A 26,741-nucleotide genomic window follows, 5' to 3' on the forward strand; every position below is an offset into this window, starting at 1 on the left:
TGGAGAGCTGCAGGTCAGGCTGTGGGTTTCGGTCTTCTCTTCTCTTCTCTTCTCTTCTCTTCTCTTCTCTTCTCTTCTCTTCTCTTCTCTTCTCTTCTCTTCTCTTCTCTTCTCTTCTCTTCTCTTCTCTTCTCTTCTCTTCTCTCTTCTCCTCTCCTCTCCTCTCCTCTCCTCTCCTCTCCTCTCCTCTCCTCTCCTCTCCTCTCCTCTCCTCTGTGTTGAAGTCAGCATTCAGGTTTCTTCTAAGTTTGTGTTGGCCTCTTTGTCTGTGTCAACTTCTCCCCTTCCTGACATTCCTGCCAGAGACACCACCCAGATGCCAGATATCCCAGTTCATTTTCAGCCTCTTGTCTGGCAGTGTGCTCTGATCATGCAGCTGCTTGATCCTGCTGGGATGCACCCACAGGGTGACCACAGCTCTCTGGGTGATCAGTACCATCTAGAAAAGTCCTTTCCACTTCTGTTTCCGTGGTTCCCATGACCGTGTCCTGAGACACAGCCAGCCTCTGGGCTCCAGCTGTGCTGCACAGCAGTGTCCAGGGACAGCGCAGCGCTCACAGAACAGGGCACAACAGAGGGCAGAACCTTTCCTAGACAGATCACATGCTGGTTCAGGGAAGCTTTTCCTACAGGTTCCAGATTTGCTCCTCGTTCTGGCACCTGATAAACCTTATTGGGATAACCTGTCACTCAACAAACCCTTCTGAGCTTCCAGCTGCCCCCATCACTGTGGAAGTTGTCCATCAAAGCACTGCAGCCTGGAGCTCCTGATCAGCAAAATTCCCCAGCAGGCAGCTTACAGAAAGGCCAGAACTTGGAGCAGTGGCAGCAGCCCCTGTGTCTATTCTCTGTCTCCACTGATAACAGGAGAGACCAAGGGCAATGGAGAAGCAGCCGAGCTGGTGCTGCCCACGGTGTTCTGCTTCGTCTGAGTTTCAGAGCCTATGAATGCCCAGTGCTCAGCTCCCTTCTTTCTCCTGTGTCTTTTAAACATCTGGCAAACATTCCCTGTGGTGCTGGTTTTTCTCCCTCCATCTTTCCCATGACTAATCTTACAATTGAGCTGTGAAATCCTTGGGGATGTGTCTGTCTCAGGGACATCTTGTCCCAGCAGCATGGGGGAGCATCCTCTGCACGGTGACAGGCCTTTGATAAGAGGGATGTCAGAGTGCTCCACTCACTCAGCTGCTGGCAGAGGCATCCTTGTCTTTGTGCAAATGCTCTCTGTTGACTCAGTAGTAGAGACAGTCGTTTGTCTCTTTGTCCAACTCCTGTTGCAGGAAATAAGTGGCCATGAAGGTTTCATCAAAGTCCAGGTTGTTCACGCTGGCTTCAGTGAGGAGCTGCTGCTGCTCCTGGCCATCCTGGAGCTGGTGGATGTGGTGCCCGTGTGCCGTCCGCTCTGGCTCGTGTTCTGCGGGGCTGTTTGGTTCTGTGAGCTCCAGAAGTGGAGAGTCACGGTTCGAGATGGTGATGAAGCTGCTTTCTGAGTCAGAGTCACTGTCCACATTGCTGTTGAAGCTGGTTTTGGTGTCAAAGCCTCCACGTCGGTTGGTGTAGAAGAAGGCTTCCCAGTCCAAGTCCCCTTGCAGTGCCCCCAGCTCCGGCTGCTGCTCCGGGCTCAGCAGGGCAGGGCTGCAAAGTCGAGCCACCTTGGCCATTCCTGCAGGCGATGGCTTCTTGCGCTTCTGCCCTGCTTTGCCATCTGCTGCAGCCAGGGTCTGGTTGCTGGTGGCTTCTTCAAACTCCTTCAGCCGCTGCTGCACCTCCCTGTTGACAGTTAGGATGGAAGTGTAGGTGCCAGAGGAGGTGTCTGTGCAGGTGAGGCTCCCTGTGCCTTGTGGGGCTGTTGCAGGACAGGCCGGGTGGGTCTGTGCTTGGGGCATCCTCCGCTGTTTGCAGGCAATGTCTCTGCTCAGTTTAGTGTCAAGTTCTCCACATGAGTTGGTGTTGCAGATGGCTTCACAGTCAAAATCCTCTTCCAGTGCCCTCAGCTCCGGCTGCTGCTCCTGGCTCAGCAGGACAGGGCTGCAAAGCCGAGACACCTTGGCCATTGGTTTGGGTGATGGCTTCTTGTGCCTCTGCCCTGCTTTGCCATCTGCTGCAGCCAGGGTCTGGTTGCTGGTGGCTTCTTCAAACTCCTTGAGCAGCTGCTGCAACTCCCTGTTGACATCGAGGATGGAAGTATATGTGCCAGAGGAGGTGTCTGTGCAGGTGAGGCTCCCTGTGCCTTGCAGGGCTGTTGCAGGACAGGCTGCGTGGCTGTGTGCTGGGGGCATGCTCCGCCCTTTGCAGGCAATGTCTCTGCTCACTGTGGTGTCAAACCTTGTTTTCCTGTCAAGGTCTCCACGTGGGTTGGTTTTGAAGGTGTCTTTTCTGTCCAAGTCTGCTTTCAGTGCCCCCAGCTCCGGCTGCTGTTCCTGGCTCAGCAGGGCAGGGCTGCAAAGCCGAGACACCTTGGCCATTCCTGCAGACGATGGCTTCTTGCGCTTCTGCCCGGATCTGCCATCCGCTGCAGTCAGAGACTCGTTGCTGGTGGCTTGTTCAAAGTCTTCGAGCAGCTGCTGCAACTCCCTGTTGACACTGAGGATGGAAGTGTAGGTGCCAGAGGAGGTGTCTGTGGTGGCCAGGCTCCCTGTGGCATGCGGGGCTGTTGCAGGACAGACCGTGTGGCTCTGTGCTGGGGGCATCCTGCTCTGTTTGCAGGTCCCACTCTTGAGCCTCTGGGCATATTCGGGGTGAAGCATCCAAAAGCCGCCTCTGCCTGTCTCCCCCTTCTCCTGGGGCACCCTGATGAAGCTCTTGTTCAAGGAGAGGTTGCGCCGGATGGATCTCTAGAGCCAGAAGAGAAGCAGCAAAGCAAAAGCAATGGTGAGTGTTGGGCTGGTGCTGCGGCACCGAGCTGCGTGGGGCTGGGGGAAAGGCACATTGTGGCCTGGGGGCAAAGAGAGGAGACAGCAATGTCAGGGCATCCTGGGCTCCATGGGCAGAAGAAGCTTTTGTGTGTCTTGTGCAGAGCTTGGTTAGGAACATAACCAAAAACAAAAGAAAGGAAAAGAAGAAAGAGGAAAGTGAAATAGGGAAAGGAAAGGAAAGGAAAGGAAAGGAAGGAAGGAAGGAAGGAAGGAAGGAAGGAAGGAAGGAAGGAAGGAAGGAAAGAGGAAAGAAAAAAAAAGGAAGACAGGAAAAAAAGGAAAAAAACCCCAAAAATGTTGAAAAACACACACACAAAAAAGAAGTGGAAATTAAGAGCAGGAGCACAGAAATCCCTGCAAACAATCCAAGCTGTGCTCAGTGCACAGGGACAGTTGATTGAAACTTTAACGCTCACAGACTTGCAGCTCTGCTCCACATCTGCTCCCCATCTGCTCCCCATCTGCCCTCCTCAGCCCAAACTCCCTGCAGCCCGGGCTGCCTCTGTTCTTCCCTGGCTGCTTCACACCTTGAGCATTCCTGCCTGCAACAGCCCTCTGCAGAGAAGGGCTGGAAACCTTCCTGCCTTTGTTACTAAGCACAGTTGATGACGAGCACGGTGAGGATCCAGCCGTGAGTTGGAGGAGAAACCACCCCACTGGCACACAGCTCCTGTCCTGAATCCCTCCCGTAGGTGCCCCCAGCACTGGGGATGGGGAGGAATCAAGTGGGCCTGGAGAGGAACCAGCAGGTCCCCTTCCCTTCCCTTCCCTTCCCTTCCCTTCCCTTCCCTTCCCTTCCCTTCCCTTCCCTTCCCTTCCCTTCCCTTCCCTGTGCGGGGCTTCAGGAGCTGCTGCACACCCCCCTGCCTGAGGACAAGGTGGCCACACCTGGGCAGGGGGTTGCAGGGTCGTGCCCAGCCCTGCCTGGAGCAGCCCCCAGGATGGTTGGCACGCTCTGGCTTTGGGCTGGCAGGAACACAAGGGGAAGGATGAGCCACCTGGGTCCCCTCCTGCCCTGCCCCGGCCCACAAAGCCTCAGCCCCAAGCTGCTGCCCATCCCAGCCCCTCCTCAGCAGCTGCCCATGCTGCTCTCCTCCCAGCAGCACCCAGCATCCCCGCAGGCCCTTCCCCTGCACGCTGGGGCTCTGCAAAGCCCTCCCCAGCCCTGTGGGCACAGGGGCTCAAAGGCAAGAGCTCTGCCAGTCTCCTACCTGCCAGCTGGGATCAGCGTGTCGGAAGTAGCTGAAGTTGTCCCTGATCCACTTGTAGATGTCAGAGAGGGAGATGCTGGGCTTCTGGCTGGCTTCCATGGCCATGCAGATGAGGCTGGCGTAGGTGTAGGGTGGCCTGACAGAAGGGTTGCTCCTGTGGCCAGTGTCCTGTGCGAGCTCAGGGCTCAGCACCATGGTGTGATGCTGCGTTCTGGAGGCTGAGGAGGAGATGGGCTGGCAGGGGGAGTGGGACAGAGCAGCAGGAAGACTTGGCCAAGCTGGTGTTGGCCAAGGAGAAGTCCTTCAGTCCCAGGAAGGAGACCCGGGGCAGCCGCTGCACGGGCGAGAGGCAGCGGGCTGAGGCTCCCCGAGGCTCCACGGCTGTTTTCTCTCAGCTCGAAAGCCGCAGCGCCGGCGTGTGTGAGGCAGAAGGCAGCGGGCAGCGAGCAGCCCGAGCAGCCGGCTGGCGAGTGCGGCCCCGCTCCAGGCCGAGCCCCCGCAGCCGCGGCGAGGAGATTTCTTGCACCCCAGCTGCCTCCTCCCTGCAGCCCTGCTCAGTGTCAGACTTTTCCCGAGAGTGTGAACAATGCTCTGCCTCTAGCAGAACCTCTCAGTTATGGCCAGTAGTGATCCCAGAGCCCATCCCAGGGGAGGGGCAGCGCTGTGGCCGTCACCAAGGGAGACAGAGAACATTGTGCGCTGCTGATGTCACACAGGGGCTGTTCCAGACCCCAGCCGGCGTTTGTGACCTCACCTGGCCAGGGACTATAAAGCTTCCCAGCGGGACAGCCAGAGCCAGTTGGGCTGAGCTGCCCTCGGGAGGACTCAGCTCCTCCTTTGGCTACTTGCCTTCCTGCTTTCTTCCAGCCATTTCTCATTTGCTGCCCACTTCTCAACTCCCGTCCTCTTCCAAAGGTAAGGATGACCTTACCTCTCAGGACAGAGAAGAGGATGTAGACAGGGCTGACAGGAGAGGCTGCTCTGCACCTCCCAGTCCATTTCCATGCTGAGCTCTTCCACCCCCAGAGCCTGGCCAAGGCTATGGGTAGTGTTGCTGTCTGCTAATTCCTCTGTTTGCCCCAAAATGAGGCTTTGGAAGCTAAAAGCAATGCTTTGGGCCCAAACATGAGGGTGTAGAGCACAGAGCAATAGCTCAAGCAATGCCTGTTCCCTTCCCTGGGAGTACTTGACCATGCTGTCTGTGTCTCCTGCTAGATCCTGCTGAGCTCTGTGCAATGGCTCTTCGCTTTGCCAGCGTGATCCCCTACGTTGTGCCTGGAGCGCTGGCACTGCTGGGCTGCTGGTGGCTCTACTCCTACCGCAGAGAGCAGGCCAGAGCTGGTGCTGAAGCGGCAGCAGCTGCTGAGGAAGCACAGCAGAGAGGAGGGACAGAGGAAGAGTCCTGGCCCCAAGGGGAAGCCTGTGTCCCTCAGGAGCTGCCTTTGTCATCAGCAGAGCAATGCCCAGAGACCGACCTTCGGGATGCGTCAGCACCAACTGCTGAGCCCAGCACTGCTGAGGGTGACACGGCAGGAGCAGAGACAGGAGGATGTGCAGAGGAGAGCGGCGTCCCTGCTGCTGTTTCTGTCCCTGTGCAGAGCACAGTGTCCCGGCAGCGCTGCAGCCAGCCCCGCACAAGGCTCAGGCTCAGGCGCCGACGCAGAGCAGCGGCCGGCAGCAGCGCCGGCAGCGCCAGGAGCCGGGCAGGAGCCGAGCAGTGCCCAGAGCGCTCCCGGGGAAGCGGCCACAGGCGCTGAGGAAGCGCAGGAGGAACGAGGGCTAGAGGAGGAATCCCGGCCCGAAGCAGCAGCCGCCGTCCCTGCTGGCTGTTGTGCCCTCCCGCTTCCTGAGAGCGCAGTGTCCCAGGCAGGGCTGAGGCTGAGCTGCCAACCCAGCCCCGCGGCCGGCAGCAGCGCCGGCAGCGCCAGCAGCGTGTGCGGGACCCCGCCGGAGCCGAGCCGTGCCCAGAGCGCTGCTGCGCTGCCGCCATCCCCGCAGGCAGAGCCCCGGGCTGTGAGCGGGGCCGTTGCCGGCTGTGGCACACGCAGCCCCTTCCCCGCCGCTCAGCACACGGCTGCCAGGAGGTTTGCTGGCGGCTGGATGCCGGCGGGCAGCGAAGTGGAGCCCGCGCCAGGTAAGGGCTGCTCGGCCCCCTTGGGCTCTTTGGCTCTTGGCTCCTAGATCCTAGATGGTGTGTGCTGGGGAAGGGCTCGCTGTGTGTGAAGGGCTGCTGCTCAACTCGGGCCTCCTGTGGTGGCATTCCCAGAGCTGGGCTGGGTGGTCCCCAGGCATCAAGGGAAGCTTTCAGTGGGCTCTGTGTGATGGGACTTGACCCTTTCTGACATCCCGGGGAACCTGAGGCAGGAGCATCCCAACAGAACGCGGAGCAAGTGCTCAGTGGCATCTCTCTGCAAAAGGATCTCGTCTCCTGGGCTGGTGTGTGGGAGCTGCGTTGTGTGGGCTGTCTGAATGCTGACATGGTGCCTTTCTGGCAGGTTTCAGTGCAACTAACATGAACTTGGAGGACACTGACGGTCTCGAGGGGCAGACAGTGAGTCGCCAGAACCGGCGCCGAAAGAAAAAGTCCCGGCAGTCCAATGTCCTGGTGTGGGAAATAGAGGTGCCCAAGGTAAGCAGCCACTGTCCTGCTCGTGCCTCCTGCCCTGCCCTACACATCTCCTGCTTCTTCCATCTCAGGGCCACCCCAGGGAGATACAGAGCCAGCCAACAAGGGTTTCAGCGTTTAGCTGTTAGGGCTACACCCTGGGATGGTTGCTGGAGTCCCTTTTCTCCATCACTTTCCACCTTGATCTGTCAGGGTGATGCTTTGAAAGCCTTCAGAAGGCTTTGAGGGTTCACAGTCCCTGAGAGCAGGGGATGAGTTGTGGTGCTTTCCCCTGTGCAGGAGGGTCACGTTCCCGCTGCCTGTCCAAACCCACCCTCCAAATGAGCTGCAGGGACCAGGAAGATGGGCAAAAGAAGCCCCAGGGCACAGTGGGGTTTGATCTACATTTCTCTCCTTGACTCTTGCTTTCTTGTCTCTCATCAAGGATACAGTCACACAATTGATTGGCAAACAGGGACAGGTTATTAACAGCTTGAGGAGAGAGTCTGGGGCCACAATTTCTCTCTCAGCGCTCCCTGACATTGATGACTACCAAGTCTGTCAAATCAAAGGTAAGAGGAATGCCTCTTTGTTAAGGGTCTAGGATGTAGCCTGGGGGCCTTGAATTAGACTAGAAATGGATTCAGTGGCTTGGCAAGGCCACGGCTTTTACCCAAGTGTTGTGCTCAGGGCTGTTCCAGCTGAGGGATGTGGCAAGTGGCCTGGGCCTGGGCACGTGCAGCCTCTGTTGTAGGGCTGGGAATGCATTTGAGCAGCTTTGGCTGCTGGAGCTGAACCAGCCCCTTTTGCAAGATCCCTTTGGGCTTGAAGCAGCAGATAGGGGATGCTTTTCAGCATCCTAAACTAGAAAGATATTGGATCATTTGGGGCTGAGAAGTATCTGCCAGCCAATTGGGTCCCTGCTGAAGGCCAAAGCCGTTGCAAGTGGGGCCTGGGGCTCTGAGCTGCTCACGGTGCTTGGATATCAGGGTCAATCTGCTCCAACTGAACTGGTTGATGCAGTGCAGGAGGCTTCTGGCAGCTGGGTTCCTTCCCATGGCAGGGCTGGAGGTGTCCTCAGCCTCCCTGTGCTGCTGACCTTGGGTGGGATTTTTGTCTTCCAGGCCTCTCCCATCAAGTGAACAGAGCGCTGAGCCTGATTGGCAGGAGGTTCCAGCACCTGTGTCTGGACAACAAACACTGTGCTCGTTTCTGCTGGCAAAAGGTTATGTTCTAGAAGGATGTAGGAAGGGGTGCAGCACATGTGTGCAGTTGTGTTGGGTCCCAGCTGATGAGCAACAGCGTCACTCACCATCCCTATTGTACATCCCCTTGTGCATTGTTAGAACTGTTTCTCCTGCCCTTGTTCCTTCTTGTTGTTCCATTAAACTGTTCTGACTGCAACCTACAGGAGTTTTTGGGTGTTTTCCCTTGTGTCTGGTTCCAACAGTGAGCCAGCAGCCTCCTGGCTCTTTGTCCCCGGCTGAGCTTCCCCAGCCAGCCCTTGGCACAACCAGCTCTGAGCCACAGGCGTCCGTGTGGGGGGGAGAGAGGTGCAGCCGTCAGCTGCTCCCACGAGTCAGAGGCAGCCTGAGCTGGAACCTTCCCTGACTGATTCACGAGGGTGTCTTCCCCAACAGCCCCCTTTCTTAAGCCCTTTGCAGAGTCCTTTTCCCTCCCAGGTGGGGCTGGAGTGACTCTGGGCACACAGACCTTCATCAGGAGTGCTGGGAAATGCTCTGGCTTTGCTTACCAAGCTGTAGGGTAAGGAGAATGCAGAGCACACGCTCAGTGAGGGCTGGTGGCACCTGGGAGGTGGGTGGCTTTGGCATGGAGCTGTGTTTTGGTAGTAGAATGAGATTCTCATCAGCAAAGTTCACCCCAAGCCCAGCATTTTCTCACACATTGACAGACTCTTGGCCCAGGGTGTCAAACATGCAGCTTATGAGCTCCACAGTACCCTGCAGCTCCCTTCTTCTGCAAGAGCTCACAGGACCTGCCCACAGAGTCTCCGCTCTGACCCAGCCTCTGTGCTGGGGGTGTGGAGGGAATGGTCACAGGCTACGGCGCTGATGCCGAGGCCGTTGGCCAGGAGGGCAGCCAGGGAGATGCCCAGGCAGAGCCCAAAGTGCAGCAGCTGCAGCTCCCCCTGTCTGCTAAGAGCAGGAGCAGGAACTGGCTGATGCAGCTGCTGCTGGGCTGTTGTTCCTTTGAAGGAGAGACTTTTAAAAACAGCAAAGTGCATAAAATAGAAGACAGACTCCTCCGAGCAAAGCCACTCCATTCTTCAGGCAATCACTCTCCCAGTGAAGTGCATTTTTCTGCTCTGCTGTGTGTTGGCTGTGAGGGGCAGGAGCTCTGCTCCTGTGCTGCTGAGGAGTCAGCTTTTCTGTGTCAGGGGGTGCTCTCTTTTGGGACAGACCTCACTTTTATCCCTGAAAATTGGAGGCACAGGACGTGGAAAGGGCTCCTCTCTCTGTGCCTTAGTGCAGTCAGGAGAGCTGCAGTGCCCATTAGTCTTTTTCCTCTCTGCCCTGTGTTTTCCCTTGAGCTGCCTTGAAGATGACTTCACACACAAATAACTCCTCAACAAGCATCTGGGCTGTAAGTCCAGCAGGACAGTCCTGTTGCAAAGGGCACTTCTGCAGACTCTTCTCTGTCCCACCCTGGCGATGGAGCTGTCCTGGACAAAGCAGGACACAACTCCTGCTCCAGAGAAGCAAAGGGAACAGGATCACAACAATCAGAATATCAGAGCAATCCTAATGAGGCTGAGGAAGGGACCCTGACTCTGGAAGCCAAAGTGTGCTGAGTCCTGACACTCCCTGCTTCATCCTCCTCTCAGAGGTACAAATGAGGGATTTGTTTGCTCTTCAAATGAGAGACGAATTTCTATGTCCCATTGCCCAGCCAGACACCCCAGAGGTGAAGAGTGTTAGAACAGGATCCTTCCCTTTCAGACAGCCCCTGCTTGAATATGTGCACTGGGAAATGTCCCGGGGCTGGTCTGGAGCTCTGAATGGCTTTCAGTGCTTAACAAAGACAGAATTGCCAGGTGTAGGAGGGGAATTGCTGTGTTTCCTGAGAAATCATTGAAAAGGGTGAATGAAAAACAGTTCCAACAGGTCTGTGTGAAAGATTCACCGAGGAGGGCAAGGGGAGAACTTCCCAGCATGGCCATGGCAACTCAGGATGGCTGCTGCTGCCTCGCAGATCTTGCCATGGGATGTGTAGGAAAGGACCAAACCAAGGCAAAGGGTGAGATCAGGTGGTTTCTGGAGGAACAGGGGTGGGAAAACAGAGAGAAAAGGGGTTGAAAGGAGCAGGTCACATGTAAACAGGGGGCTGATCAGTCCTTGCAGCTGATCTCCACAGCCTGTCCTGCTTTCCTAATACCTGCACATCCAAGTGCTTTCTAGGGCAAGGGAGCTCTCTGCTCTAGGTACAGATGGAGGTCCGAATGCCAGCCCATCTGAGTGTGAGCCACAAGTGGTCAGGTCTAGTGTTCTCTGCCGGGGACAACTGGTGAGAGCAGTGGGTGTGTGTGTAACACTGGTGTGGGTGTGTGTGTCGTGGTTTGGCTCAACCAGCCCAGCAGCACCACCACAGTCTCTCGCCCGGTGCCCCCATCCACCCCCACCCTCGTTAGGATGGCAGAGGCCCCAGCAAAATGGCACTAAAAAGACCACCAAGGTCGTTGTGGATGGAGACAAGGGCAGGGAGGGCTCGCTGCCAGTGACGGTTTCGGACAAAACAGACTCCAGTGCTCGACTGAGAGAGGAGAGTAGGAAAGGTTATTCTACAAGAAATACGAAGGTGGGAGCTGTCCTCATCCGTGTGCAGTCAGTCTGCTCAGCCCAGACTCAAACAAAGGCTGCCCTGGGACCCCTCTGCAGGAGTAGGGTACCTGAGGCTGGGGCCTTTCTGCTGTCCCTCAGGATCTCCTCTCTCTCTTTCTCGGCTGCAGACTGGCTTTTTCAGTCTGGGCTGAGCAGTCTCAGTGCATACAACTGAGCAGAGCTCCCACAGCAAAAGGGCCTGGAAGGCAGAACTTTGCTGGCTAGAGAGGATTTTGGATGCTGGCACAGATGATGAATCGCCAGCTTGGCAGAGAGCGGGGGCCTTGGTGCGAGCTGAGCTGTGTCCAGAGGGGCAGGGTGCTCCTCTCCAGCTTGAGAGGTCTAGCAGGGAAGCTCGGGCTCTGTGGTGAGGACACCCTGGGTCTGCCTGGGCTTTCCTGCAGGCAGCAGCAGAGGCCAGGAATGGCCCAGCTCAGCACACTCCGGGCCCATGGGATGGACACCTTGTGACTGGGCTTGTGGTGCCAGCTTTGACATGAACAAACCATTCTTCAAAGCTGGCCATGGTCAGGGAATCATCGAATCACAGAATCACAGAATGGTGGGGTTGGAAGGGAGCTTTAGAGATCATCTCGTCCAACCCCCCTGCTAAAGCAGGTCCATCTCCATCAGGTCACACAGGAACGTGTCCAGGCCGGGCCTGAAAACCTGCAGAGCAGGAGCCTCCACACCCTCCCGGGGCAGCCTGTGCCAGGGCTCCCTCACCCTTCCTCTAAAGCAGCTTTTCCTTCACCGAAACTTCTTCTGTTCCAGCCCTTGTCCATCGCCCCTGGTGCTCTCACTGGGCACTGCCATCCCGCCCCATCCCCTTGCCATGCAACTGTCAAAGCCCCAAAGTGCCGAGCTGCTGGCTTCAGTCTTCTTCCCCACGGCGTGTCCCCCCTGGCCAAGCCCCAGTGCCAGGGACCCCCAGCCCAGGGCTGCGTCACGGGCTCGTCTTTATTGCAGGAGCCACGGCGGCACAGCAGCGGTGCTGGTGGCGGCCGGGAGGCTCAGGCCTGGCGGCAGCGGCGGATCAGAGCCGGCCGGGCTCAGCCACGGCGGCGGCCGCGCGTCCCGCGGCGGCTCCTCACGGGCCGCGGGCACATGGGCTGCCCGGCCCTGCGGGCGCTCTCGGCTCAGCCCTGCGGGCTCTCTCGGCTCGACCCTGCGGGCTCTCTCGGCTCAGCCCTGCAGGCTCTCTCGGCTCGGCGTGGGCCCCGGGAGCGGCGGCTCCTGCTGCGGCTCCTGCTGCGGCTCCTGCTGCGCGCTCTGCGGCGCCGGGCCCGGGCCATGCTGCCGCTGCCCGAGCGTGCTGCTCAGCCGCTGCCGCGCTGCCGGCTCCCTGCCCCCGGCCCGCTTTTACAGGGCTGCTGGGGCCGGGCCCTTGGGGACGGCGGCACCTTCTCTGGCCCATCAACGCTCTCGGGCACCTTCTCTGAGCACTCACATCACCAGGGTGCAGCACCAAACATCAAGAACACACGATTTGGCCTGGAGGCTGGAAAACTCAGCTTCAGAATTCCAGCTTAGTCCTGTCCCCGTCCTTCTTTGGCACCTGGTGCAGGATCCACACTTCACAACCAGCAGCTGCCTCTGTTTGCTCTTCACAGGGGTTTCTTAGCTTTTAGGGAACTTTCACACGATTCCACACACGTTCTTCAGCATCATTCCCTCTCTGAAGGTCTTTCATCCGTTTCAGATTTCCTTAAAAACGAGCTTGATCTCGTAATTCCTGAGACAAAAACTGACCAATACTCACAAAAGCCACCAGTCTGCAGCCCTGTGAAAGTCTGTCTGTGCTTTTACACGAGACAGACCAAAGAGGAGATGAAGATCATTTCTCTCACTCATCTGCTCCAAAGGGCTTTGGGGTAATGGTTACAATCAGAACAGGGGGATGCAGAAAACCCAGCAGCTGCACCTTTTCACTTTCTCTCCTCCTCATGCCTGCCAGGAGGTGAAGGGTGTCTTCACAGAGCAGATTTAGTCAAGAGACACCTGCTCCTGAGCAACTGCTGCCCCATTACAACGGTCAGCCAGCTGTCACCTCTGCCACATTGGAGCTACTCACCTACACAAGATTCCCCTGTCACTGCCAATCCCTTGCATCATCCCTCTCACCATCCAGGCGTGGAGTGGAACTGCTCCCGAGTCCCCCAGACAACCTGCTTCTCCACCACAGACATTTCCACAGTTGGAAAGCTCCTTTTCCACCTTTCTGTATTCTATCAGTTCCTTGGCCAAATCCCTTGTACACTCATCAAGTTTGCACTTTCTCTTTTCCCTGTTCAAACAAGCTTGCCCTCTAGATGACTTTGCTCTTGCTTTAGTTTGGCATGTTTCCCATCTGCACCTAAAAGCACATGGGAAAAAGCCCTTTGTCCCTTCTGCTGGTGCCAGATGCAGTTGAGTGTAACTGCAGCCCAAAACGCCACCGAGACGCAAAGATGGAGAACAGGGCAACTTCATGGAGCTGTCCCTAAGGACAGATACATGGCTGGGGGAGAAGCTGCAGAACAACCTCACTTCAGCACTTTGGTGTCTTCTGTGTTGATGTTGTTCTTCAGAGTCACTTACCAAAAAGGTCCATGTGGCCTTTCAGCATGGAGAGAGAGGGGCGCTGCTGGAGGGAGAGCAGAGGCCACAGCAGGCACAGGTTCCCTGGCAGCCCGGCTGCCACAGATGCTGCACCAGGGCCCAACCATGGCAAAGCAGCAGTAGGCCAAGAAGCTGCAGAAGCTGGTGGGATGATGAGTGGATGCTGCTGGCTGGAAAGGGTTGGCTGGAGAACAGGCTGCAGGTTGTGTGTTCTCGCTTGTTTGAGGAGTGGGGCTGGAGGTGGAGGCGGCGGCAGCTGCTGCTGAGGCTGCTGCTGGATCTGCTGACTGCAGCCAGTGTCATTCCTGAAGCTGTTCACAATCTGGAGGCAGAAAAACAGTTACAAAAAGGCACCATGAAACTTCAGGAGAGTCAGGAACAAAAGCCTCCACAGAGGGAAATGATGGCTATCCCTGTAAGGGCTGTCAATCCTAAAATCAACCCAGAGACAGAAACCTGAGCACATCCCACTAAAGGCTGATAAGAATGACTGGTCACTCAGAGCAGCTGCATTCGAAGCACTTGAGTGTTAACAGCCCATTGGAAAGGGAGGCAGCTGTGTGGAACAAGCGTGACCTGAACTGGCCACATTGTCTGTAAGGAGCTGCCAGCTTCTCTAACAACAGATCATGGCCTGGAGAAGCCAGCAGGGCCTCAGCCCATTGAGCTTTGCCTAAGGAGACCTCAATGAACATTTCCTTCCCTTCCAACTGTTTGCAAACAGACTTTCCTCACAAGCCCTTTCCACCCAAGCCATGGCGCTACCTGGCGTAGGAACTCGTTGGCCTCTCCAGAGTCAGGAGGAACGTCTGTCCGATGTAATGTTGGGCACTGATGTGCCTCAGGCTCCAGCAGGGCTGTTCTAATACCTGTGATGAATTGGAACCATCAGAATGGCTCTGAGCCAAACTAAGGAAAGGTCAATGACAATCAGTTCCAAAAGCACGTGGGTTAAATGCCTGCCTGTCTGTCTGTGGCAGACCCCAGTAAGTCACCAGAGCTGGCTGTACAGTGTTGTGGGAGACAAAAGGGCTGTGGGCAGCCCAAATGCCTTCCATATCCACTCTGGAATTCGCCTGCACCATTATGCTCTCTTCTCATACCCCACCTTCTGCCTGTAGAGATCATTTAAGCAGAGACATTCCAAGGGAAAAAAGAGCTGGCTGCCTTTTGTTTCTGTCTTTAGCACGAGAAGAGCCCTTTGCTGTTCTGAGGGTACTTCAGTATCCAGAAGAACAGGTAACAGAGTGTCATCTCCTCTTTCAGCTTTCACAAGGTGAGATGTGATGTTTGGAGTTAACAAACATGGCAGTAACACACACAGTCCTCACAGTCACTGTTTCGACAGCAGGGAATAACAGCTGCGTCTGTCATTAACTCTTTACACAGGGGACATAACAGCTCCTCAGGAGTAGGAACAGCTGAGGAGGAGGAGGAGGAGGAGGATGGCTCCTGTGGCCAGAAGGGAGGCTTTTCCTTCTTCTTCCGAGCACAAGCTGCCCTGAAGGGAGGGAAGGGAAAGAGAAAGAGAAACATTAAAGATGAGGAAAGGAAAAGTCATCCTCTCAGACTAGTCAAATCCCTTTCTGACAGCTGGAAATGCGTGGAATGAATCCCACCTCTGCTCTGGCAGAGGGTCAGTGCAAGATGCAGGCTCACGAGGAGTTTAGTCTCCGAGTCATCACACTGCAGAGAAGGAGGAAATCTTTGTAACAGCTTCTGTAAAAGGAGCCCTATGACAGAAAACCACAAGTGCTCCCAATCCCTTTTTCACACAGCCACTCTTGTCAGCACACAGCAGCACCTGCTCAGTTCAGAGCAACAGCACAACTTCAGCCTGTTTCACACGTGCCATCTGATCAAAGGCAGAGGAAATCTCCAGCCTCAGCCAGTGGTGAAAGTTGACAAGAAGCCTTTGAAACTGAAACCAGAGGCAAAAGGAGCTTTCCAAGAGAAGGACTCCCCAGGAACAGCACTGAACTCTTGGTCAGAAATGCAGGTTCTTGGCACACCACAAGATGAAGCAGCTTCCAGGGGCAGCAACAGCAGGACTGCACTGTCTGCATCTTGGAACGGAGGACAGATGGGAAGGTTGAGATACATTGACACTGCTGCCTCCCTCAGAAGGACGGATGCTGGCCATTCTGGCTGCTCTGCCTCTCTCTCTCTCTCTCTCACACACACACACACACACACGGTTCCTCTTGCTCACTGTCTGGCCAGTCCAATTAGCTCCCCACTTACACATTAGTGGCTGGGATGGCGTATTTCCCGTCGCTCGTCAGCATCGCGCCCTCGTGTTGGGATCATCCACCTCCACCATGAAACTCCTGGGAATTCCAGTGCTCCTTTTCATTCTGGGAACAGTGTCACAAGGGATCAGAACTTCAAATAAAGCACTTGCAGCCAGCACAAAGCGGGGAGAACAGACTCTAAAGCCTGAACACCAGAACGCTGTGTTCTGAGAGTCCAGAGACTGTGGAGATCTCTCTGTGCACAGACACTGCTCTCTCGTGGTCCATTCAGTGCAGCTAAAAGCCCCTCCAAGGCCCATTTCTCCTTTAGCAGCTATTGCACAAAGCATGACAAAGTAGCATTGGCTACTCACAGAGCAGACGTTTGGCTGGTGGCTTTAACTCCTGCAGGTGGGATTCTTCTGTCTATAACCGATGAGTTCCTAGGGATCAAGGCATTCTCATCGGTGTATTCTGAAAGCAAAGTCAGCACAGAAAAAGCTGTCAGTCAGTTTGTGAGCAAGTGTCTGAATGTGGAGTGTCAGAGCCCTTCAGAGAACCCCGCTACAGACAGGACAGCCCCATATTACATCTAACATCGTGCACTTCTCATCTCAACACACGAGCTGCAGGCTGCAAGACATCTTCAGGTTTGGGAATCAAACACAAGCAGCAAAACCTTCATTTGTCCCACGAGATGAGCCCCAAAGAGCAGGGCGCTGAGGCCCCGCGCCCGCCGCCCCCAAAGCACTCACTGGAATAGAAAGAGAACAAAACTGCAACAGACCCAAAAGCCTCACACACCCACGTGTGGCAAGAGCAGCTGACTGCAATCCCACTTAGAGGGATGCACCCTAAACCAGACCTGCCATAGCACAGGTTGTTGTCATACAAACAGGTACTGAGGGGAATTGAACTGGACTAAAGCCATGAGCTCATTTCACAGATACCAAAGCACTGCTGTTGCACAGGAAAGGTCCCTCAGGACAGGAGATTACTGTCTTGTGCTTTACAGCCTGAAGAAGGGAAACCAAGAGCAAGCAGGTGGCTTGCTGAGGACAGCAGACCATGTTACAAGGATCACAAGTGCATCTTGAGGACAACAGCTGGTAATGCATCTGTGACACCTCTGTCTCTGAGAGGAAAATCATGTATTGCTATTGTGGTTTGGCCCAGCCAGCACAGCTGCACCATGACAGTCTCTCCCTTGGTGCCCCCATTCACCCCCACCCTCGTTAGGATGAAGAGGCCCGAGCAAAATGGGAGTACAAAGATAAGCAAGCTTGTTGTGGATAGAGACAAGGGCAGGGAGGGCTGGCTGCCAGTTACGGTTTCAGGCAAAACAGACTGCAGTGCTCGACTGAGAGAGGAAAGGAGGAAAGTTTATTCTACAAGAAAGGGAATGGAATAAAAGCAAAAAGGGAGCAGGATGATGAGTATTACAACCGGCACTTTAAGATCTCCCACCCCATCCCTCCTTTCTTCCCAGACCTAGCTCACTGCTCCCGATATCTCTCTCTCCCCCCCCATCAACGGCTCAGGGGGGCAGGGAGTGGGGGATGTGGTCAGTCTCTCACAGATGGGCTCTGTACCTTCTGTCTTCTCAGATGAGGACGACTCCTGGCATTCTTCCCCTGCTCCAACACAGGGTTCCTCCCACAGGACACAGTCCTTAACGAACTTCTCTGGTGCGGATTGTTCCCTGCAGCTGCAGCTTCTGCCCATACAGGGTCCCTCACACGGGACACAGTCCTTGGTGAATATCTCTGGCGTGGATTCTTAACCACGGCTGCAGTTTGTGCAGTTGCAGGGTCCCTCTCTCGGGACAAGGCCTCTTCTAGGCATAAATTTAATGAGCTGCTTTGTTGTGGGTTCCTCCCCACAGTTACAGCTGTGGATATTGGGTCCCTTCCTCAGCACACGGCTGGCTCTGGCCATAGTTTTAAAGAAGAAAATCACTGTCCCTGGCTCGGGGTGTGCAGTGAAGTGGTTGGGTCCCCCCCACGGGACACGGCCTCCTCTGGCCATAGTCACTGTCCCTGGCTCAGGGCCTTTAATGAAGTGAATCGCTGCCCTGGTCCGGGGCCAGCTTCAGCAAAATGAGTCTCTGCCCTGATACGGGCTCATTATCAAAATGAGTCTCTGCTGCTGATGTGGGGTCTTTAAAGAAATGAAAATAAATCTCAGCTTCACCAGGTCTCTCCATAGAATGCAGGGGAGTCTCTGCTGCAGCACACCTCCTCCTCTCTTTCATCACTGACCTTGGAGTCCGCATGGTTGTTTCTCTCACTGTTCCTTCTTCTTGCACCATCACCAGCCAGAAGGAAAAAAAAGGGCAGAAGAAGGCAGAAGATGGAGGAAGAAACCTCCCCTTCCGGCTGCTTCTTAAAAAGTGCTGGTGGAGGCATCTCTTTGGCTCAGCCCCAGCAGTGGGTCTGGCTCAGAGCTGGGGAGAGTTGCGAGAAACTTCTTACAGGAGCCACCTTTACAGCCCCTTCCCCCTCACCAGAAAAGGCTGTCATGTCAAACCATGACAGTGTCACAGAGCACTATTGCAGTGGCCAGATGTGCTGCCATGTCACACAGCTCCGCTGCAAAGCCCAGATGTGCTGTTGTGTTACACCGTACTGCTTCAGTGCTCACATGTGCTGTTATTTAATGGAGCACTGTGTCCAGTGCCCAGTGGTGCTGAGACGTCACAGATCCCTGCTGTAGTGTCCTGGAGAGCTGTGATTTCACAGATCACTGTTGCAGTTCACAGATGTTCTATGATGTCACACAGCCCGCTTTCAGTGCCGAGATATGCTGTGATGTCACAGAGCACTGGTGCAGTGTCCAGATATGCTACTATATATGAGAGCACTGCTACAGTGCCCAGACGTCCTGTCATGTCACTGAGCGCTTGTGCAGTGTCCAGATGTGCTGTCATGTCACACAGTCCCTCTGAAAAGCCAAGATATGCTTTTCTGTTACAGAATCATGTTGCAGTGCGCACATATGATGTGATGTCACAGAGCCCAGTGCTGATGCGACGTCATAGAACCCCTCTACAGTTCCCTGCAATGCTGTGATTTCACAGAGAACTGTTGTAGTGCCAAGATGTTCTCTGATGTCACACAGCCCCCTTCCAGGGCGTAGATATGCTGTGATGTCACAGAGCACTGGTGCAGTGTCGAGATATGCTGTGATGTCACAGAGCACTGTAGCAATGTGCAGTTGTGATATGATGTCATACAGCACTATTGCAATGCCCACATGTGCTGTGATGCCACAGAGTCCCGTTTCAGTGCCCAGATATGATGTGAAGTCACATACCGCTGCTACAGTACCCAGACGTCCTGTGATGTCACAGAGCATGATTGCAGTGCCCAGATATGCTATTATATATCAGAGCAGTGATGAAGTGCCCAGATGTCTTGTAATGTCACAGAGCTCTGTTGCAGGGCCCAGTGGTGATGTGATGTCACAGAATCCCGCTGAAATGTCCAGGAGTGCTGTGATTTCACGGAGCACTGTTGCAGTGCAAAGATGTTCTATGATGTCACACATTCTCTGTCCAGTGCCTAGATATGCTGTGATGTCACAGAGCACTGTAGCAATGTGCAGTTGTGATATGATTTCATACAGCACTGTTGCAGTGCCCACGTGTGCTGTGATGCCACAGAATCTTGCTGCGGTGCCTTGGAGTGCTGTGATGTCACGGAGCACTGTTGCAGTGCCAGGATGTTCTATGATGTCACACAGCACCCTTCCAGTGCTTACATATGCTATCATGTCCCAGAGCACTGGTGCAGTGTCGAGATATGCTGCGATGTGCAGAGCACTGTAGCAATGTGCAGTTGGGATATGATGTCATACAGCACTGTTGAAGTGCACACGTGCTGTTATTCCACATGTGCCGTTTCAGTGTCCAGATATTATGTGAGGTCACAGAGCACATCTATAGTGCCCAGACGTCCTGTGATGTCACAGATCACTATTGCAGTGCCCAGATGTGCTGTCGTGTCACACAGCCCGACTTCAAAGCCCAGATGTGTTGTTGTGCGCACAGACCTGTTTCAATGCACACATGTGTTGTGATGTCACAGAGCACTGTTGCAGTTACCAGATGTGCTGTGATGTCACAGAGCACTCTTGCAGTGCCAGATATGCTATTACATATCAGAGCAGTGATGGAATTCCCAGATGTCTTGTAATGTCACAGAGCTCTGTTGCAGTGCCCAGTGGTGATGTGACATCACAGAATCCCGCTGACGTGTCCTGCAGTGCAGTGATTTCACGGAGCACTGCTACAGTCCCCAGACATTCTTTGATGTCACAGAGCACTACTGAAGTGCCCAGATGTGCTGTCATGTCCCGCAGCCCCTCTAGGAAGCCCAGACATGCTGTTGTGTTACACAATCATCTTGCAGCGCCCACATTATCTGTGATGTCACAGAGCACTGTTGCAGTGCCCAGTGGTGATGTGACGTCACAGAATCTGGCTGCAGTGTCCTGGAGTGCTGTGATTTCACAGAGCACTGGTGCAGTTTCGAGACATGCTGTGTTTTCACTGACCACTGTAGCAATGTGCAATTGTGATATGATGTCATACAGCACTGTTGCAGATCCAAGATGTTCTCTGATGTCACACAGCCCCCTTCCAGTGCCTAAATATGCTACTGTTGCAGTGCCAAGATGTTCTCTGATGTCACACAATACTGTTGCAGTGAGCATATGTGCTGTGATGCCACAAAGTCCCGTTTCAGTATCCAAGATATTATGTGAAGTCACAGAGCACTGCTACAGTGCCCAGACATTCTGTGATGTCACAGAGCACTATTGAAGTGGCCAGATGTGTTGTCATGTCACACAGCCCCGCTGCAAAGCCCAGATGTGCTTTTCTGTTACACAATCATGTTGCAGTGCGCACAGATGTTGTGGTGGCCAGTGGTGCTGTGACGTCACAGAACGACGCTGTAGTGTCCTGGAGTGCGGTGATTTCACAGAACACTGGTGCAGTGTCAAGTGTGATGTGATGTTACAAAACCCTGTTGCAGTGTCCTGCAGTGCTGTGATTTCATGGAGCACTTTTGCAGTTCCAAGATGTCCTATGATGTCACACAGCACCCTTCCAGTGCCTAGATATACTCTGATGCCACAGAGCACTAGTGCAGTGTCGAGATGTGCTGTGAAGTCACAGAGCACTGTAGCAATCTGCAGTTGTGATATGATGTTATAGAGCACTATTGCAGTGCTCACATGTGCTGTGATGCCAGAGTCCCGTTTCAGTGCCCAGATATTATGTGAAGTGACAGAGCAGTGCTACTGTGCCCAGACATCCTGTGATATTACAGAGCACTACTGCAGCCCCCAGATATGGTATTATATATCAGAGCAGTGATGGAGTGCCCAGATGTTTTGTAATGTCACAGAGCACTGTTGCAGTGCCCAGATGTGCTGTCATGTCACACAGCCCTGCTGCAAAGCCCAGATGTGCTTTTCTGTTACAGAGACATGTTGCAGTGTGCACATATGCTGTTATTTCACAGAGCACTGTTGCAGTGCCCAGTGTTGATGCCGTTACATCACAGATCCCTGCTGCAGTGTCCTGCAATGCTGTGATTTCACGGAGCAATGTTGCATTTCCAAGATACTCTATGATGTCACACAGCCCCCTTCCAGTACATAGATATTCTATGATGTCACAGAGCACTGTTGCAGTTACCAGATGTGCTGTGATGTCACAGAGCACTCTTGCAGTGCCCAGATATGCTATTACATATCAGAGCAGTGATGGAATTCCCAGATGTCTTGTAATGTCACAGAGCTCTGTTGCAGGGCCCACTGGTGATGTGACGTCAGAATCCCGCTGACGTGTCCTGCAGTGCAGTGATTTCACGGAGCACTGCTACAGTCCCCAGACATTCTTTGATGTCACAGAGCACTACTGAAGTGCCCAGATGTGCTGTCATGTCCCGCAGCCCCTCTAGGAAGCCCAGACATGCTGTTGTGTTACACAATCATCTTGCAGCGCCCACATTATCTGTGATGTCACAGAGCACTGTTGCAGTGCCCAGTGGTGATGTGACGTCACAGAATCTGGCTGCAGTGTCCTGCAGTGCAGTGATTTCACGGAGCACTGTTGCATTTCCAAGATGTTCTATGATGTCACACAGCACCCTTCCAGTCCCTAGATATTCTATGGTGTCACAGAGCACTGGTGCAGTATCGAGACATGCTGTGTTCTCACAGGGGACTGTAGCAATTGGTATAAATGGCTGTGATAAAGTTCACTGGCCAATTTAAGTGACTCATGGATCAAATTTATTAAGCAAGCGGCAAATAAGCAAAACAGCGCTGGGCGGCCGGGAGACTCTGCTCACCAACGACTCACGAGCCCCCTCCCGTATCACAGTCCCTTGATACAGTCCTGGTAAGTCGGGTGCATCGCTCCCTGGTGCACTCTGCGCATGTGCTCATCTTGTGACTGGGGGGTCTTCTTCTGCCTCCCGGTGGTTGTAGGGTGGTCGCTGGCATGAAGTCAGTAGTCTTCCTCTAGTGGCCCGCTCATGAACTCTTCTCTTGGCCCTTATCAGCTCATGCACAACCTATTGTACCTGCTATAAGCATCTCAGCCAACTGCAGCTGTGCACATTGTAGAAGCTTTACGGTTAAAGTTTTACCAGACTTTTACAATGACTTTAAGCGGTTCCTTGCACAACTGTTCTGTCATGATTTGATTAACCAACACGACCTTTTCCATTACACTGACTTGCAGTGTCACTGTCTGGTTTTCTCCAGCTCAGGATTGTGCCTCCCCAAAAGCAAGTGCACATTTGAGTGGATGGAAAGCAGGAGATGTCCTTGAGCTGGCTGAAGTGTGAGCTGGCCTTTAGGCTGCTGTTGTTAGTGCAGGCAGGATGTTTGGCTCAGCAACAGGGGAGAGAGAAATGCTTTTAGAACTAGAAGAATGTAGTGATCAAAGTCCCAGTCATAGGACACAGACGGTGACAGAGAAGGGAGGCAGCAGGGCAGCAGCCAAAGCCCATGTTTCAAGGTGCTTGTACAAGAGCACAGGTGCAATACACCAAAGGATGCAAATACTTGTGCAAGTCACATAGGCTGCCCATAGAGTCCTTAATTCTTCCTGCACTGCAGCTGCCAAACTCAGCCTCTCTGTCCAAGTGCAGAGAATTGATGTGTCTCTGGCAGAGCTCCCCATTTTCTCTCTGAGTGCCCTGTGTGAAAAAGCAGGGAGAAGATGGTGAGGCTGAGTGATATTTGCCAGTCTGTAGCTTGTCCTGCTGCCCTGGCTGGGACAGCTGCCCTCTCATTTTCATATGGCCTCAGTGTTTCTGCTCTCAGCTTTTGTCTGCTCAGCAGAGTCTGCTCCCCACCAGGCTTTCATGGAATGAGTGCTGGCATGGGACCTGTGTCTTTAACACAGAGCATGAGTGCTAAATGAGTAGATGAGCCCTGTTTTGTGGGGCATGGGAAGTGTAGGCAGGAGCCTGTCAAGTCTTTGGAGGCTGTCATCCTGTGGTGCTGGAATGGGTGAGAGACATGCACGTGGCTGCCACCTCGTATTGCCGTGACCGTGCTCAGATCCTGCACAGCCAGTGCACACAGAGAGTGTCCACAGAGAGTGCCCACACACCCTGTGTGTTGCTAATCCAAAGCATTTCCCTGTGGCCTTTGCTACTGTAATTCTCTGGCCCAAGCCACTGGCTGTAGAGCACTCTGCTGCAAAGGTGATGGCTGCCCCTGCCGTGTCTGTAGCTTTTGGTGGGTTCTTGGGTGCCCCAGCCCTGTCTGCCTGCTCATCCTGACAGGAAAGGCAGGGAGTGACAAACCCAACGAGAGAGCTGCTCCAAGGAGTCCCAGAATGCCAGAATGGTGGGGGTGGGAAGGGACCTCTGGAGCTCCTCCAGCCCAACCCTCTGCTAAAGCAGATCCACCTAGATCAGGTGGCACAGGGACGTGTCCAGGTGGGGTTGTAAAAGCTGCTGAGAAGGAGCCTCCAGCCCCTCCCTGGGCAGCCTGGGCCAGGGCTCCCTCACTTCACACTCAAGAAGCTTCTCCTTGTGTTTAAGTGGAACTTTTTGTGTTCCAGCTTTTGCCCATTACCCCTTGTCCTGTCACTGGAGACAGCAGAAATAAGTGCTGCCTGTTCCTCCTGACATCCAGCTTTTAAATCCCGCTAAGTGTTGGTGAGATCTCCCCTCAGTCTTCTGTCGGCTGAACAGTCCCTGGTCCCGCAGCCAAGGTCTGCCTGTCGTGCTGATGGGGTGTGTGAAAGAACACTTGCAGAGGCCTCGTCTGAGAAGGCAGCTCCTCTGAGAGGTCTTTTGGATGAACCAAGTTCCTTTGCACTGTAAGCACGCAAAGGAGCATCTGGGATGTCAGGAGAGTCACCCATGAAGGAACACAAAGTGAGTCCCAGCTCCCACGCCTGCAGCAGAAAGCTCCATCCCTCCCAGCAGGGTTGGAGGGCAAGTCTGCACCTTGAGCAAAGCTCCCGGAGCAGGGAGGAACAACAGCCACCTCTCAGCAGCTCAGTCCTCCTGAAAGCCTCTGCAGGTTCCTGCTGGGTCACATCCAAGCAGGCAATGCCAGGCTGGGGCAGGGAGTGGGGGCCGTGCAGGAGATGTGGCTGTAGCTCTTGTTCCTTGCCGCGGAGGTTGCGGCTCTCAGCCCAGGATGCGACTCTCAGCTGGGTGGGAAGAAATCCAGCTCTACTCAATGTGAGGGACAGCAGAAATGTTCACTTTATTACAAACAGGCTTCAACTTACAGACAACACAGGCTCCAAGCCAGCCCAGCAACAGCAGCTGATAGGTCATTCAACACAAGGTCACCTTTTCATGTTCATCCCACTTGCGGTTTCTGCCATAAGCAGCTGCTTCATGGTTCACATTCTCCCTCCTCAAAGTTGTTTACCACTTTTAGCCAAGGACAGCCCGACCTTGAGTGAACACAACGCGGCCTGCTGCCTACGTGGCAGCAACTACTTTAATCATGGCCCTTACTCTGCTCTTGGTCGTGCACCAAATCCATAGAACTAGAGCCCAGGCTGCCTTGCCCCAGCGGGCTGAGCATTATACCCCGGGATCCATGTCCATGCTCCCTCAACCGTTCCTCCACAGCTCCTCAGACACTTTCTAGAACTGGGGGATCAGAATACGGCCCAACAAACCAAATGTCTCTTTCCTCAATGTGCTGGTAGAGCAACTATCTCCTCATCCCATCTGATCAGGTGCTCAGTTTGTCACCTGCATGTGCAGTTTTCTGTTTCCTCCTCAAGGATCCTGAAGGAAGCCAGGGAGAGCCTGATGGCCAAAATGAAGAGGAGTCGTGCTCTTGGAGAGGAGCTGGAGCTCTTGATCAGCAAGCTCTGCAGCCCCAAGGAGCTGGCCTAGTACCAGATGTTCCCTGGCGATTTGGTGCTGCGGGTGTTGCCTCAAACAGAGGGTGTCTGGCTGGGACAGCAGTCTGTGGGGAAAGTGGTTTGACCCCAAATGTGGCTTTATGGGCTTCCCTCCAGCTGCACCTCATCCCTCTGAAGATCATCCCATCCCCACAAAGCCCCCCTCAGGCATCACAGAGTCCCTGCTCACCTCAGAGCCAAACACTTCCAGGAGCTGCCTGCCTGGGACACAGCATCAGCATCAGCATTGTCCCAGGAACAATGGACAATGCTGCAGTGACAATGGCAGGAGTTCCTGAAAGAGGTGGAGCCTTTGGAGGAGGAGAGACAGCCTGGTAAGGAGGGAGTCACAGCAGATGAGGGGATGAGCCCTGAGCTGGGGCTGCCATGACACTCCCTAAACTGGGGCTGAGTCTAAGTGGAGACACAACCCCAGCTGCTGAGCATCCCCTTGGGTGAGCGTTACAGCTGCGTTGGGCTTAGAGCCCTGCTGGGCTTTAGGTTAAATCCTGTCAGGGATAGGACTGGGTTGAAGTCTCATTGGGATTTGGACTGGGTCAGGATGAGGTTAAATCTATCTATTGAAGGTTAGGCCTGGGTTTGCACCCCCCCCTGGGATTTGGGCTAGTTTAGGATTAATTGAACTCCTGTATATGTAGGGTTAGGAGTAGCTTAGGATTTTGGGGCTTGAGCTAGGTTAGGCTGAGTTCAAATCCTGCCCATTTAGGGCTATGAATGGTGCATGCTTCAAGCACTGCTGGGTTTTGGGCTGGTTCAGTGTTAGGTGATGTCAGAGACATGTAAGGTTTAAGCTGGTGTTTAAGACCCTGTTGAGGTTTGATTTCCAGGTTCACTTCAGTCGTGTATATTTAAGGTTCTGTCTGTGTGAGGGTCAGGATCCTGTACAGGTTTGGGCTTGGTTAGGGTTAGGTGAAGTCTGTGCTTCCACCAGAGGCATCCTGAGCTCTGTGTCATCAGCACTGGGCAAGGAACGAGGCTGTCAGGGTGGGTCCCTGCTGTTTGTTTGCAATGGGAACTTCTTCAGCGTGAATTGTCAAACACTGATGAGTAACTTGGACTCTGCATTGGTGACGTGGATTGGAAGAAGTTAAAAGCAGCCCAAGGGATGGAGCTGTGTCAGCACTCTAATTCTGCCCTTGTGGATGTGTCAGAGATGGAACTGTCATTGTCCAAGGGATGAGCACATTCACTCTCTTTCCTTCCCCCTCTTGCAGAATGTAGAGGAGTGGTCACCTGATGTGTTTGCACACAACGATGCCCGTGGGGATCACGCACTGAAACTCCTTTGCTCTGAACTCCTTGCACACTGGGATGTGATCAAGTGTCTCAAGGTCAGTGGGTAGAAGATGTGTCTCTTCTTCTATCTTGGATTGGATTCCAGTTCTTTCTCATTCTGCTGTGCTCTCTTTGAAATGCATTGTTAGCCCTATTGGAAGGCTTTGTGGACACTGCCCTTTCCCCAGGAAGCAAGAGCAAATGTTATTGAAGTCGTGTTTTTAATTGGAATGGGATCCCTTGAAGCAGATGGGATCCCAACCAGACGTCCCCGTGAAAGCCATGGGGAATGTTACTTGGGAGCATTTGTGTTCCACATGCAAATGTTGCATTTGTTAACACTGATGGGAAGGATGGTGCCGTGCTCCTGTGTTCTACAGGCCTCTGAAGTGCTTCAATGCTTCAGTACTGAAGTGGGGCTTAGAAGAAAGATGGGGACAAACATTTTAGCAGGGCCTGCTGCACTGCTGGTGCTGCTGGGTTTTAGTTTAAGATGAGCTGCTGCAGCAGCCTGATGGTGTGTTTGATGGGAGCAGTGGCCTGCAAGGTAAGAGCAGGTCTGTTCTGGATTTGGTTCCCTATGGGGAAAATGCTCTTGGCAGGTTCTCTGTCAATATTGAACCTGGGATCT

General features: G+C 54.1%; 1 protein-coding gene and 1 pseudogene across 1 annotated transcript; both read right to left on the reverse strand.

The window, feature by feature from the left end:
* Window positions 1-1,232: 1,232 nt before the first annotated feature.
* Window positions 1,233-13,163, reverse strand: LOC133626250 (forkhead box protein J1-like). Its single transcript, XM_062003876.1, has 5 exons — window positions 13,151-13,163; window positions 4,127-4,404; window positions 2,714-2,834; window positions 1,547-1,909; window positions 1,233-1,486 (listed from the first exon to the last, which is right to left on the reverse strand). The coding sequence occupies exons 1-5, from the start codon at window positions 13,161-13,163 to the stop codon at window positions 1,233-1,235; spliced, it is 1,029 nt and encodes a 342-aa protein (XP_061859860.1).
* Window positions 13,164-13,596: 433 nt separating this feature from the next.
* On the reverse strand, window positions 13,597-15,527 carry LOC133626251 (E3 ubiquitin-protein ligase RBBP6-like; annotated as a pseudogene).
* Between the last annotated feature and the right edge of the window lie 11,214 nt (window positions 15,528-26,741).

The sequence above is a fragment of the Colius striatus genome, chromosome 10 (genome assembly GCF_028858725.1).
Source record: "Colius striatus isolate bColStr4 chromosome 10, bColStr4.1.hap1, whole genome shotgun sequence".
In the NCBI taxonomy this organism is placed as follows: domain Eukaryota; kingdom Metazoa; phylum Chordata; class Aves; order Coliiformes; family Coliidae; genus Colius; species Colius striatus.

Bases quoted from the DNA above. Each gene is read 5' to 3' on its own strand.
- LOC133626250 (XM_062003876.1), bottom strand. The intron at 2,835-4,126 runs GTAGGAGACTGG...TTCTGGCTCTAG, and splicing joins ACGCTGATCCCAGCTGGCAG to AGATCCATCCGGCGCAACCT. The intron at 1,487-1,546 runs GTGGAGGCTTTG...ACTCTGACTCAG, and splicing joins CTTCTTCTACACCAACCGAC to AAAGCAGCTTCATCACCATC.